The sequence below is a fragment of the Poeciliopsis prolifica genome, unplaced genomic scaffold (assembly GCF_027474105.1).
Source record: "Poeciliopsis prolifica strain line A6 unplaced genomic scaffold, Auburn_PproV2 SCAFFOLD011, whole genome shotgun sequence".
NCBI classification, from domain to species: domain Eukaryota; kingdom Metazoa; phylum Chordata; class Actinopteri; order Cyprinodontiformes; family Poeciliidae; genus Poeciliopsis; species Poeciliopsis prolifica.
In genome coordinates, this window is record NW_026562386.1 from 10,058,363 (window position 1) to 10,073,961 (window position 15,599).

At 40.1% G+C, this 15,599-nt stretch overlaps 1 protein-coding gene across 1 annotated transcript in view; it reads left to right on the top strand.

The window, feature by feature from the left end:
• fto (FTO alpha-ketoglutarate dependent dioxygenase) overlaps positions 1-8,338 on the top strand; it is a 141,857-nt gene extending 133,519 nt beyond the window's left edge. Inside the window, exons 9-10 of the mRNA XM_055036478.1 lie at positions 5,029-5,169; positions 6,791-8,338. Of these exons, the coding sequence (XP_054892453.1) occupies positions 5,029-5,169; positions 6,791-6,797 (148 nt within the window). The 3' untranslated portion in view covers positions 6,798-8,338. The remainder of the gene's footprint in view (positions 1-5,028; positions 5,170-6,790) is intronic.
• Positions 8,339-15,599: the final 7,261 nt, after the last annotated feature.

Here is a 15,599-nt window from a genome sequence, read left to right on the forward strand (position 1 = left end):
AAGGGGAGACCTCACAGAGTCAGAGGAAGAGGCTGCCCCACCCACAGGTACCCATACACTCCGACAGAATCATTGTTCCCAGCAGCAGCGCAGTCGTAAGTGGCACGTGGGTGGAGTGGGCAGAGGGTTTTAAACAAGCCCTCTTACTAATGCCCCTTTTTGCAGTTACCGCAACCATTAATTAAAGGGGGGAAAAAAAGAGTGCATCAGATGTTGGTTTTATTAGCCAAGGCTCCTTAGAGGGACTCAAAAAGAAAGGAACATATGTCATGCATTTGATCATACCCCCTCCCTCTCTGGTTCCCTCACCATACTTGCCCACCTCACACACAAAATGTACAGTCAGCAGCCGTCTGCAGACACAATAGCATTTGCTTGATCTTAAGGAAACTGTTAAAAGCTGGCCCTGCTCACGCTTTAGTTTCTGCTGTGTGGTTCATATTTACCACTACTTCACATTTGGAGCTATATATATGTGGTAATAAATGATAAAATGTAAATTCAAAGGGTTGTGCGTCAATTTAATGCCCCTAATAATGACAAAAAATTGGGGCTGAACATGACATTTTGAGTTCTGGGTGGCATAGGCTGCGATTCAAACCTTAAAAGTACATGGGTTCTGCTCTCTGGATCTCTGTCTTGTATCTTGCACAATACCAAGATTAGTACCTGGATTAGAAGCAATCAACATGTCTGTCTTTCACCCATTAAAACTGTAACTGCCTAAAATAAAAGGCAGATGTGCTAAATCACTAATTTTGTACACAGCGTTGCATACATACTAAAAGTACATAGATAATATACTTCTTTCATTCTCATTTTCCCTTGGAGCGTGATTGCATGCCCTAGCTTCAGGGACACACTGATTTATGAGACACATGCCTGTTTTTTCATGACTTGTTTGATTGCATTCTCAGCTCTCAAGCACTCAGGCTGCCAAAACCATAAAAGTTCACACCTGCGCAAAATTTCTTGCGAGTCAGATGAAACAGGCAGAGAATGAGGAAGCAGGTGATCTAAGGTATTTCACTTCCCTTGATCAGCACAGGCATGTAATACAGATGAAAAAGTGGCAAGGCTGATTGATTGATGTTCAGTATACTTTTGTACAAGTTTTATCTTTTGGGGTGGTTAAGTTCATAGGCAGGGAAGGACACATACTTTTGAAATGGTTCTTTGTTCAGTGTTGATATTGCTCTCCGCTGGTGTGCTTTAATGTACTGTGTACAAAATACACCACTCACGTAGCTATAGTTACACATTTAATGTCTAATATTTCTTTTTTTTCCTTTCTTTTTTTTATCTGTTCTAATCTTCATAAAACATACTTTCATTGAAGTTAGACTAGGGTAGGAGTGAGATTCTCACAGTAACATAACCCGAAAGTGTTTATTGATAACCACACAAAACTCTTAAACAAACTGTGTGTATATATATATATATATATATATAGATATATATAGATATATAATTTTTTATAGTTTTTTTTTTTTTTCAGTGAAGTTTGTTTAAAAAGAAGAATTTGATTTTACTTAAAAGTAAGTTGATAAATTGTCAATGTTGGTGTAAGCCCAACCTTTTTTACATTGTTACTTTTTTTAAGATAAACACTCGTGGAAAATTTAATGAACATCTAGAGCAAATGGCCATTGAGTTTAGTCGAAGTTTAATTAAATTCAAATGCTTACCAGCTGTACTTTCAAACAAAAAATGACTTCATCAACCACACTTCTGTAGTTTCCACCCCATGACTTTCCAATCAGTCAGCTTTCTTTCTTGCAGACAATAGCAATGTTTAGTTGTTACCAGAGCTGAGACAAAAAAGGGAGTGCTATGCTAAATTTCTAAATCAAACAATGTCGGAACTTATAGCAACGGAGGCCAAAACATAGATGCAGAAAAATATTTCTAAATTATGTTTAAATGCTTTATGTGTAATTTATCACAGGGCCATCTATTGCATTTCCTCATCCTCCTCCTTGGACAGCACATGTTGCTTTAACTTTTTTGCCTCCACTTACCGTTTTCTTTCTTTGACTTTTGTAAAAAGCAACACATCATTTTGGCATTTTGTATGATGATGTCCTGAGTCAGGAAGCCCACGCTTTGTAGTCCCTTGTGATTAGAAAAATCCTTCTGGAACAATAATGCAATAAGCGTTGTCTCCTATCTACCTTGGTTGTTTTTCACTTTGCCTGACACAATTGTGCATTTATCAGTGTAATTGCTTGAGTCGGAAGCACTGATGTTGTCTATTAGGGGGATTTCTACCCTGTTAAGAGCGTAGAGCCTTTTAATGTATGACCCTGCTTGAGTGTACTCCTACACAATTACACACCAACCAGAGATTGAAAGTACTGATGATGCTGGTCAGGACAGTTGTGATCTGATGGCAGGGATGATATTGGACCACCCTTCACTCTTCTGACAAGCCTTTCAGATGGACTCAGAGAGCGAAACAACAAAGTGAAACTGAGGTTAATCATTTTATTTACTCAGTTTTCACTGCCCCCCTTTTCTCCTCTCCTTCCTTTATTCAACCAAGTGATGGAGCTTGGACCATGGAGTGCAGGGGGAGGAAATCGATGGGGAGCGCATTACAGTAAAACGTATTGATTAGGAGACCTGTGAGCAGTGTGTTGGTCGCAGAGATGGTGGAATGATGCAATGCTTAAAGGAATTTATCCTTTGACTTTTACATTAACCTTTTATTGACTGCTTTGCCTGTCCATAATTAACACTCACTTTAGCTAAAGTGGTTAGTTTGAGCGCAAAGGGGCTTGGGCCCTTATTACAGTGAGGGCCATGGAGCTACTGCCCCAGCCACAGTTCAAGTGCGCTGTGCTGCACGGAGGTACAGGCCTCTGTGGAATAGAGGCGATGGAGTCCTAGATACCTTTCGCATTAGCATACCATTTGAGCACAGGCCTGCCAGGCTATAAGGTTTCAGGGCAAATTGAAATGAGTGATTGTATTGCCAATCTCTCTTGACCGAGCGCCAGATGGGATAGTTAGGCCCATATCTGTCTGGGGTTAATCCATTGGAACAGCCTGGACTCGCAAACACATTCTCTACCTCCTTTAAAGCCCTCCCTTTCCAACACCACTGAACACACACATGCACGCCTCTTTGTCTTTGACCTTAACTTTAAGGTGGACTGCTCTGCCAGGGGAAAGTCTTTCGGAGGGCCTTGTTTGTACGCCACTGTGCCTTACACTGAATATCTTGTGAGAGCCCTGGAGAGCTTAAGGCACCTCGCCCGGTATTGACTTTTTGTTTGGTTCCATTTTAGCAGTCAGGGGACGGTACTCGGGAAACAGTGGTAGATTGTGTAAAAGTGTGTGCTGAATTACCTTCACTATATTATCTTTGATAGTCCTCCAGCCTCTATATCTTTTATATCTCTGGTAAACCAGGAGCCTTCTGTTTGCGTACAAATGTTGCAAGATCCCTTGTCAAATAAATGCAGCAGCTCTGTTGAAGGTGGCCAGTCGAGGTTTCACGCTAGCCTTTCATTATGACTCAGGGCAGCAGAAAAAGGCTGTTCTTTCATAGCTCTGCTGCATGAATACTTAATCAGACCAAATCAAAAGCAGGGCTTCCTCTGGCCTGTGGTGTCCATAAGCCGATGTCAGCAGAATCGCTCGGTGTGTATGTGTTTGCTGTCTGGGTCAGTTTGCACTCACACACTGCAGAGATCAGTATGCCATCCATGTCTTCATCTTCCCTCTCTGAAGTGGTGCTTCCTTTAATTCGCACCCTAAATAAATGATGAGAACATTTAAACACACGGCTCGTCGCAAAGCCCCAAGGTCGCTTAATCGTATTATTTATGAAGTGATGTGCTACATAATGGTACTTAGTGCATGTTAACAGATGCTATTATCAGGCCCTGATCCAGAACGCCAAAAGATATATTGGACAGTGGATGTTAATGCTGCTCCTCACCACCGTAATGCAGCAGCCGTTTAAAGGGCTAACCGCACCAAAAATGCAGCACTTAGGCTGAGAGCCAGTTGAACATTAAGTGGCTCTGGAGAAAATATATTACAACAAATTGTGGCAGCCTCCGGCTGTCCCCTAACAACTTTAACATCCCCTCATCCCATCCATAACCGACCCCCATATCTTTTCCTTGGTCTCCTTCATGCCCTCCACTCAGTCAGTGGCCACAAGGTGGTGTTGGTGGTTGGGCGTCTGTGGGTTGGGTAAAGAGACATGACAGACGGTGGCATAATGACTGAGTGGGGAATATAGCTGGCCTTGTGGCTCAGAAAGCACACACTACACAGGGAACATACAAAATGCCATATCCAGCCTCTCCCTGTTGCACCTCCAGGTCAGGGGTCACTCTCGTCTGTCAGGAGGAAGAGGGAGGGCAGATTTACAGTGACAGCAGCGAGCACAACAGAGTCACAGCAGTAAATATTTACACAGGTCTGACAAAAGATGTGGCCGAGGTCTGTGGGGGTTCAACATACTGTGGAAATTACAGATGACCCCCAATTATTAATCACACAACAATCATGGTGTTACACGCAGAGGCTGGCTTTCTCACTGCAGCAACAGAGAGTGATGTTCTTATGAAAGCATCCTGCTGTGTGGGGCTCTTTGTGAGTGTGAAATGAATAGGGCATTAATCATGATGCATGATATCATGTCTTATCATCACTTTTATGCTGTCACAGGCATTCATCGCTTGAGAAAATATGTTCTGACATCACTTTTCCTATTTGTCTCAGCTATGTTTGGTTCTGGGAGCTTTCCTGGCTTGAAATTATGTCAGTATTGCCAAAAACAGTTCAAGGCAAGTGCAGGAAATTAAATATGCTTACAGTCTCTTTTATACAAGCGAGACAAAGACAAACTCCTAAGCTGCAAGTGCGATAGAACATTCTCCATTGCTGGTGTTGAACGCAACAGAAAGTCTTCCAAGTCTGTTGCCCTGATGTGTGTTTCTTCCAATTAGTTCTGATGGTAGGGCGGAGTTAATGGCTTTGTGTGTTTCCTGTGTCCTCTCGCCTCAGGTGCCACTCGAGTCTGGCGCAGACGTTACCCCCTGAGGAGGCCCCAGTGGACCGACCCTTCTGGGGTGTGGATGACCCCGGCATGCCTCTGCCCTTTGATCTGGCTGATATCATCAGCAGAGTGGAGTCACTGCTGTGGAGGTGGGCCCAAAATAAATGTACACACTCACCAAATAAGTCTATTTTTAATGATGGGCAAAATTGCTTGAGTCATCTTTTATTACATTAGCATAAATTACAAAAATTAAGAAATCCAACATTTGAGTGCATTTATTCAATTGGGAAAACAATCTCATCTTAAAAACATTTTGTAGGGATCTATGTAGCAAAAAATCTAAAACATTTGTTTGTCTGTAACTGGAGTCGGGTCGGGTCAGTTCTTCTCACACACCTGCAGCCCCCAACAGATCTTTGTGTTTACTCTGTCTGCCAACTGACCACAACTAGAAACGAAAAGAAATTTATGTGTTAGTGAGTATCCCATTGAGATTTTGAGGGTGTTTTTTAACCTCCCTTGTTCTTTTCAAATGTCAGTAATTTAAGTATTGGTTCTTATAAAGTTTAGTGGACCTGAAAGAACCTGATGGCTGTTTTATAAATATACATACATAAAGTGAAACATAGAGCCATGAATTATTATGTAAATGTTTCTAAAAAATCTCAACTTAAAGTTAAATAAAAATTGAAATAACTCTGCAGTGACATTCATTTTAGGGGATAATTCTGGGTGACAGTAATTGTACCAATCAATAATTTTTTAACATGGTATTTGTCCTAAATTAATAACTTAAATTAAAGTTTGTATTTTTTTTTTCATTTGGCTAATACGCAACAGCAATAACAGACACACACATTTCATGGCTTTTCACACAGCAAAACTAGGTTTGCGTTACATGTGGCTGCTACTGTATGATTGTAATAATAAACCAATTCAGTATTCATTCACTCAAGGGCTTGGCCTGTTTATTTAACGCTTTTCCATAAGTTAATAGACCAGCTATTATTATTCAGTGTTTTACATAAATACATGCTCACAGACACACAATAACTGATGCGATTATTTTTAGAACAGTTTGTGAACCGTCAATCATGAAATCGAGACCGAAATGTACATGTGGCGCACACTATGTGGGAACAGCTGAAAGGGTTGCTCAAGGCACAAGCAACACAAATGGCCATTTATGGTCATTATGAAGACCCAAAAGGACAATTTAAATAGAAAACAAAAATCAAGAACGAGTCTTAGCAGCCCTATTTCACTCTGTGCAGAGATTCCTACAGTCCTAAAAGTTTACACACCTGCTTCAAAATGTGAACAAAAATATGTTTGGTCAGATTCAAAAGTTGAGTTCATTTTAATGAAATGGAGCCAGTTCAAAAGTCCTCTACTGTCCTATTGTTTATTTCATATTTATCAATTTCTCTTTGTTTTCAAATTACATTATAACCACAAAACAAAACAAAAAACATGCACTCCATTATAGAGGAAAAAGTACAGAATATTTGTATTTGTACCCGACCCCAACTATAAGACAAACATTTTTAGAACTACCTTTTATTCAAGCTACAGTTTTTCTTTGTCAAATTGAGCTCATTCTGTGGCTTTTGCAAGGAAATGTGCATCGACTGTTGTTTTAAACTATAACTGAGAGCCTAATAAAATAAATGATTCCATGTTCAGCCTTAGCCTTTGACATGGATAAATACCAGAAAGAATACTTTTCAGGTTTTCATATTTATTGTTTTGTTTCTGTTCTATTAGGATGTGAAGAACAGATAAAGGATCTAAGGATGAAAGAAATCAACCCACCAGCTTCTCTGAATGGTCCCCACTTCAGTTTGAGGAGACTGACCACTGATGCTACATTTATTGTGATTCCATCATGGTTGGATTCCTTGTGATTGGGGCGTCTACATCCTTCCCTTCTCTTTCACCCACCGCTATCCCTGCCGATACTGGCATTCCAGTCACTCCAACTTGGATTTGTCTGGGAGCAAAAACCAGACCACCACCTTATATCCAGAGTAATGCTTCAATAACATGCTAACAATGCAGAGCTTAGCATTGAGCTACTAGTATCACAACGGTCTAACAAAACATATGTGGAACCTACATTTCAGTGTTAGCATACATTGTGTAACTATTTATTATTTCTGTGTACTCTGTTGCTTAATCTCATGTAATCCAAACATGCTTTTATCAATGGATTGACTCCTCGGTAGTCACAGTACAGTACATCCATATATGCTTTCTGCTTGTCTCATAGTATTATGATACAGTATAGATTGGTAAGAAAATTCACTTTGGTCACATGGTATCGCATTCTTCACTTGTGTATAGTGTAACCCCGTTTTATTGTGTTCAGAAGTGGAATGAGCCTGAAGAGACCAAAGAGAGACTACGATAAGAAAGTTCTGAATGTCATCCGGTGGAAAACATGAAGAACGTGTCGTGTTTGTGGTGCAGTGGCGTGCTTGTGCCATTTGCTTTGCGAATGTACTTTGTGTGTGTGTGTGTGCGTGCGTGTGTGTGTACATTTGCCAATGCGACTATCCATGTGATCGGTTGTTGACTTGTGTATGTGCGTTTTTTTGGGAGGTTGTGGGGGTTTTGTGCACGCTCTCTCCCCCACATGCCCACAAAATGGCGCGAATGTGTGAATGTGATAGTGTGTGTGAGCCCTCCAGGACGCCTGCTAGTTGTTTGTTCTTGAAGACGAAGAAACGGGGAGCTGCAGAAGAGCCCCTTCTTCCTTTGCTCTGATGAAAGGCAGCTCTGATAGAATGACCCGGAACATAACCGCCGTTTCTCATAATTACAGCTGTTCAGTCGCTTTTAATTACTCTTAAAGCGTGTAGAGCACCACGTTCCCCTGTAATGCTGCGGGCCATCCGAGAGAGCGAGGGAAAGATCCGGAGCTTCTGACAAAATCCACTTTCAGAAAAGCTGCAAAAACGGGTTGAGGAAGAGGGCCGACCTCAAAGTGATTTAGCGGCTCAACTAGTTTTATTTCTCTCTCCATCTAATTTATGATGAAGTAGATATGCTGTTTGCTATTAAAAATACAAAATGCACTCCTTTTTTTTTTTTTACTTCTAAGGTTTTTTCCAAGATGTTAATGGTTGCCAAACGCTGTTCTTCTTACTTCTCTTTCAGCGCTTTTTGTTGTCTGTTATTGTCGGGGAGATTGGTTTGTAGATCAGCAGCAGTGTTGACTTGTTTGAATCACTCTGTGCTCCCAGCGCCTCAGCTTGTATGTCTGAAGCAGTAGGAATGGCAGTAAATAAAAAAGAAATGTGTTTTATCCAATCGCCTGAGTCCTTCTCATTTTTTTGAAAGTTGTATTCCTGCCCAATACAGCACACAGGTACAAAGTATTAATTCCAAAATAAGTGCAGACCTAAAAAAAATTATGTTTCCAATCATATTTTCTAACCTAAATCTTTTGAAACCAATACTTATAGTAGTTAACAAATATATGTAGGCTTAACCGATAAGAGACAACATTAGAACAATGTCGCTAATAAAAGTATTATGTTAAGATAAATTGTAAGTGCCCCTCTGTATCTGGTGCATTTTTGGTTTTGGCTTTGGAACTTGAGTTGATTAGGGAAAGTAGAATTGTAGAGATGTGCTGAATTAAAATAATGAAAAGAATGTGGAAACTAATCATCAAAAATGTACTCAAGTAACAATACAATATTGTATTTTTATGGAGTTTATATGGTTTTGAGTTGTCAGTGTGCTGCTAACATTCTTGTGCAGCATTCTCTTGAAAAATAGATTTTTTTTTATCTCAATGAGACATACCTGGTAAAGTAAAGGTTACAGTCACTGTATTTTGTGTTTGACTTTTTTAACAGGACAAAAAAAAAGTAAAAGTTAAAGGGATGTGAAGACTTTCGCAAGTCAATGTTCATTCTTGACTGGAGAATATGCTCTGTTGATTTAATGGGCTACAACTCAAAAAAGTGCTAGTATCTTTAGTATTGCATCCATTAACATTTTGCCAAACTATATTTTGTTTTTGGAGAAACCTCCTGGTAACCTGAGCGAGTACTAGAGTCAGAACCATTTTTTTCCCCCACAACTTAGAACTTTATTTTTATCAGATAATCTGCTGATTATTTTATATCTGAGAAAAGTTGCTGTGTCAGCACAAACTTTCCTCCAACTGAGCCATGAACAGATGGATTGAACAATCTCTCCCAGTAAAAGAAATTATGGTTAATATTCTCAATTGCACTTTAAGACCTCACCGCCCCACCCTTTACCAGCTGCTGTCCCAGAGGTTGCTTGTGTTAACTACTTCCTGTAGTGGCTGAGTGACTGAGTGATGGATGAGTGTGGAGCATTCTCCCCCCTGAGGGGGCAACTAAAAAAAGGGGCCCCACTTGAAGAGACAATTACACGGCGCTGGTGAGAGCCACAGGTATGCATTGTTCTGACCAGGGTCAGCCGCCATCCAGCCAGCCGAGCCATACTCAATTAGGCCGACAATAGGGGCAGAGAGAGATAAAATAACCAGGTGTGTGGTGAGGAAAAGGTATCGGTTTAGGGTCAAATCCCAGTCAAATGTTCCAGTGTGTGGCTGTGGCAGTAAGGCTGAATGCAGTTTACATAAATAAAATCAAGAAATGTGTTCTAACGTCCCTGTGATAAATATTAAACGCCACCTGCAAAACGTAGATTTATTATGAGATTTTGGTGAATAAAAATCAGTCAAGGTTAAATGAGGAACTATTCCAGATCTATAATGTATCAGGCAGCCCTGGTCACATTTTTGGTTCTGGCTCTGCAGCAATCAGTGCATGAGCTACACACTCTAAAATGTAGTTTGTATATACCAAAATGAAGACACTTGTTAAAAATGTGCATGCTTGAGTTTTTGTAAACTGATCCACATATGTAATGTATTTGTGTGTGCGATCCATTGTGTGTCCAAGGAGCCCTGGCTGGTGTCAGAGGCCCCGGGGCCACAGAAGCAGCAGTAATTGTAGAAGCAGGGAGAAGAGCTGAAGATAGCATCGCAGCTCTGGGGCGGCTGTCAGCAGTGGGACGGGCTGCTCTCATTTGTCACCAACGCAGACACACACCACTCAGCACCAACAAAACATTGACTTGATTGAGTACATGTGAAGCAACACAAGCCCTAATGTTTTGCAACTGTTAATTACACTGAAGGTCATAAAAGAGGCAGAGCAAAAAAGTTTCACATCAGCATAAAGACTGTGCGGCACAGAAAGTAATTGCTGTAAATCCAGCTAAAGGTTAAAGATCTGAATCACTTTCTGGGACTGGTGTGATCTTTTCCTATTCATGTGCAATTTAGATTGACTCATAAAAGGTTTGGGTTGTTTATGCAAGTCTATTTTGTTTCTTTGCTAGATTTCTATTTATTAACCGCCATAAAATTTAAACTACTAAAAACAGAAGACGAAAATACTTTTATAAACCGTAATTATGTGCCTTTCTTCCCAAAGTTTTCCATGCATTCAGTTATTTTTTACTGCTTTGAGGAAACATAAGCCTGTAAGGTACTTGTTTTATTAGCTTGATTTGATCATTGTGTTGTTTCTGTGTCAAATGGCTGAATGTCTTTGTGTTACTGAATTCTGTAAAGCATTTTATGTTACAGTTCACTGCACGAAAAGTGCTCTACAAATAAAGTTGGATTAATTAATTGATCATGGAATTTTATCACACAGGAAACCATTTCTTAAAAAAATTTGGATCATTATTTTTGACTCTACTCTTGATGGGGACTTTGGTACTTTTTTTAAATTACCATTGTCAAAAGAAGTTTGAAATGAGAAGTAGTCAGTGAGAATACATATGGTACTATATACAATTTAAGGTCTTTTCCAGTCCACCTGATAACCAGATGTTAAATTTTTTTGGGTAGTATGCAAAAGACTCAAGTTTACCATGCTTTCCTTTGATGCCATGCAATGACAGTAAAACATAAGAATATTTGCTTGGTTAGGGCCAAGCATAATTTCATCATCTGCATCTCATCTAAAATGGATGGTTAATGATCTGGCAAACATTAACAGTATTTATGAATGGTAGTCTGAAAGTGGATTTTTCTGAAGCTTTGGATCCATATGCAACACTGGCAGTCCAAACTGGCCATTCCAGAACATTAACCTTTTTCTATTTAATTGAAATGGAAAATAATTTGTATTTTATGAGGGTCTTATAACCGAATGTTCTTTTCAGTGTAATGCTTTTAGGTAGACAGAGAAATTCCCTTTTGAGCATTATTGTTTTTATTAGTAGTATAAATATGGTGGTATTTTTATGTTTCAAGAATTTATTTTGCAGAAATGCTACAGTAGCTCTAAAAACCGATACATAAACATTCAAATACTCACTGTTGAAACATACCTATTTTTGCTTTTACAGTATTGAAGTTGCAAGATGTATGAAGCGCAGGCGATAGACTGATAGAAAACTGATCACCACTGACATGCTTCCTTGCCCCCTGTTCATTTAGTATTAGAGTAAGAGGGAATTGATGGTGAAGTCATGTTGGTGATGTTTATGTAGTCAGAAGCTTTGCAGTTAAGCAGCTCTGATGAACACAAGCTATGGCGTGATGAGTGTGTGCACTTATTGCAAAGTGGAGAGGCGGTCTTCAGGGAGAGAGCCCTTTCAGATCAAACAGTAATCTGATCAAATGTAGAGCATGTTTGTGGGTCTTTGCTGTGGCCCTGGCTCTGGTAACCAGCCGCAGCAATATCATCTGTCCTGCAGGACCTCAGTCTCTTTATCTCACCCTCTTTCATTACCAGTCTGGAACGGCTGACCCATTTCTCCCATTCAATCCCCATATTCATTCCCCACTCATTGATCTCTGCTGGTTGAATTTTCTACCACTGGAGTTTGTCTGAAAAGATGATCTTTGTAGCAGTTGCAACACTGTGGCTAGTGTAGAAACAGATCCCAGGAGCATAAAAGTTGGGATTCTTTGTATGTTGAACGGTCTACTCCGCTGTGTTATTTGATCTGATAACAAAATTCACCTGGGTTGCCTTAGGGAACCAAACCAAAGTCAATGTTACATGTCAGCTAATGTTCATGTTTTGTTCTTCATTCCAGAATAAAATTAGTTGTACTTTAGCCAACTATAAAGCACAAAAGCAACAAAAAGAAAGTTTCTGATTGTGAATTCTCACTTTTACACCATTCCAGTCCACTGTGCCCTGTTTCTCCAAACCGCCGATGAAGCATCCCCACTCACACCTGTCTCTCTCTCTTAACATTGCGAGACCCCTTATTGCCCCGCCATTCATATCAGTGGGATTAAATGGATCGTTTTCCAACGTTAGCAGCTCCTCCGCCGAGTGGTCTTGATGTCAGGGCCAAGCATAATTGAGTCATCTGCATCTCATCTAAAATGGATGAAAGGACTTTCTGATATCGCCAGTCCTCTCCCCATGCAGCAACCCACTAACACACACACACACACACACACACGCACACACACGCACACACACGCACATCCGCACACACACACACGCCTGCAATCCACACTTAGGACGAAAGAGAGAGCTTTTTATTCATTTTAGGAAGATGGAACAAAGGCAGCCAGAGGTAAAGAAGCTATAACCTCACTAGTGGATTAAAAAATTAAAAAAATGCATTGATCAAACGGGTATATTCACTTACACATAGTCCTTGCAAAAGTATTAATAATTTTACACATTTTGTCACTTCATCTTATTTACTTTTGATTTGAAATCTCAGGCCAAAGTCATGGATATGAGGTAGACAGAGGAAGATTGAAAAATGTACAAATATTTCATTAAAAAAAAATTCTGATTTTGTTTTTTAGAGAAAAGACAAAAAGAAAAATCCTGCATAATTTTCCAACCGCTTGGTGACTTTGCTTTAGTTTGTATGGGCTGATTACATAAAATCCCATGTTACATAAAATAATATAGACAGGCTTATCAGTTGTACAAGTGTAAGAAGAATGTGCAAAAATGTAAGCGGTGTTCATTCTTCTGCAAGGCAATGTACTGTGTGTGACTGCACACTGCAATGAATTGGCACTATTTATAAAGCTTTGAGCATTTACACAAGATTTGGGAAGATGCTGTCATTTTTCTCCTAACAGGACTTTTTTTTTTCCAAAGCAGCACATGATAAAGAGCAGGAGAACAAAGTGACAGCTAATACTTTACAGGTGAAGCATTCCACCTGAAGGCTGCTGGGGACAAAAGTATCAAATTGTCTCCTTTCAACGTTGATGGCAATTAGAGTCATTTATTGTACGAGAATCATCACAGTGATGTATTTTACTTACCTGGAGTTTTTTCTTTTTTTTTTCTTTTCAAAATCTCTCCGAGATCCTTCACAGAAAACAACAAAAGGATGAGTACAAAGACACAGATGGATCTGTTGATCTGCCTCATTTCAAAAGATGAAGACAAAGCTGAAGATGAAAGAGAAATGTTGTTCAACAAGAAACAGAGAATATAACCAGAAATGAGAGAGAGAGAAAATTGTGCAATGACTACTGTTCCTCGTCTTCTATCAGCATTTGAAGTTTTTCTCAGTTGCACTGGACTGCAAAGGCAATCGACCTCATCATTCTCTTCCTACGCTGCCATCATGTTTAATATATCTCCAGGAGACTGTCAGAACAAAATTGTGAATATTAGGTCATTCTTAAGGATTATTTTATATGCAGAATTCAAGAGGCAATGGACAGATATAAGAAGGGAGGAGGGATTGCATTGAAAACGGGGGCATGGGTTGCAGAAAGGTGTGGTGTGTTCGTCAGGAGTGATGCTCACCTTATCTGCTCCAACCTTGAGGATGAATTGGCATCCACTGCTTTAACACACACACACGCACACACACATGCACATACACCCACCATCTCAGGAGCGCACACACTCATATCCCAAACGCTACTGCCCCTTGATTGACAGCTCTTCGAATGAGTGTCTGAGTAGAGTCGGGCTCTGGCCCTCCAAGTAAGTGGGCCGTCAAATTACATTCTGGGGACCGGCTGGCCCTCCACTCCCCTGGCAGAGGAGATCTATTTATTTGTCTGTTTATTTGCTTGGTTTAAATATTTGGTGGGGGAAAATATTGAATTTTTGTCCCCCGGTCAAAGTCCCCCTCATATTTAGTTAATAAAGAGCAGAGGAGGTTGTTTGCCCAGAAAAGTGCAGGATAGGGGACTTTATTTAAGGGAGTCCTCGGAGAGAGCCGGTGACCTTCTTCTGGAGGAGGAGAGGTTTGTGTACACTGAGATGAGATTCTCCCTCCCTGCCTTCACTAGCCTCTATTTTCCAGTCAAGATGTGTGCTTCCTCCCTTCTTCCTCCTTGCTTGCTGTCACTTTCTGTCCATTCTCCTCTCTGCACTTCTTTTTCTTGCTCATCTCTCGGCTGACTTTCCTCCCCATCTCTCTTGCCCACCTCTCTTTCTTTGCAGAGCCTTGCTGTATTTGACTGGAGCCTCTCTGTGGACTCCCCGGGCTGCATCCAGGTTAAACTCTTAATTGCTTCGGCAGTGGGTGGTTTAAGGCATCGGCTCACTGCAGCTCAGCCGGTCCCTCTGCACGGGGGCTGTGGGGGTTGCAGGGGAGGGGAGGGTTGCTCTGAGTTTGGCTGTGAGTGTTGAGCACAGGGAGGAAGCGCTGCAAGATGATAAAGATTTATTAATAGATGCTGGAGACGACCTCTGACTGCTGTTCTCCAGCACGCTAATGCTGTGTGTTGGAGATGAGAAATGATTTCTACATGCCCCATCTATCTATCCATCTGTCTCCATTCTTCATAATACACTTAAATTAACTGCTCATACATTGGTCTAATCCATACATCGGCCACTGTAGTCGCCATGCAACTATAGTGACGATTTCTGAATTAAAGCAGTCAGAGGAGCGTTTTCTTCAACAACTCTACATTTAACTGAAAATTTCAGCAACATTTCACACACAAAAAAACTTTAAATTTTTAAAAAACATGTAAAAGAAAACAAAAACTTTTCTTGTTGCATAGTCAACAATATAGGGTCATTAATATCACAGGAGCTTGTAGAAAGAAGAAGCTTGTCCGTTACAAGAGGTAAAGAGGGTAATGATTGAAGAACTTAAACTACAATTTTTTTTTTTGATAGTTTTATGTGCATGTTTACCTCTTATAAATACCAAATTCAGCTGTTTTCTCTTCAACAGGCCACTTGACACAATGGTGCAGCAGTCATAGTAAAGAAATACATATACTATATTTCACTCTCACTTCTCACTACATTACACTACAGGAACTCTTTTTCAACCACTTGATTACAAAGTCAACAAAACAGCCAATTGACTATCACAAATTGACTAGTGGATTTAGTTGAGGTGACTTACTGAAGTTCAAACCACAGAATCAAAATGGGAAAGAAAGAGGATTTAAATTGCTTTGAATGTGTAATGGTTGCTGGTGCAACACAGTTTGGTATGAATGATTTAATAACACTATTTAAAAAACTGTCAGAAAAAGAGAAAACATTCAGAATAAAGTTGATGTCAGAGGTAGGAATAGATAGATTTCTATCAGAGA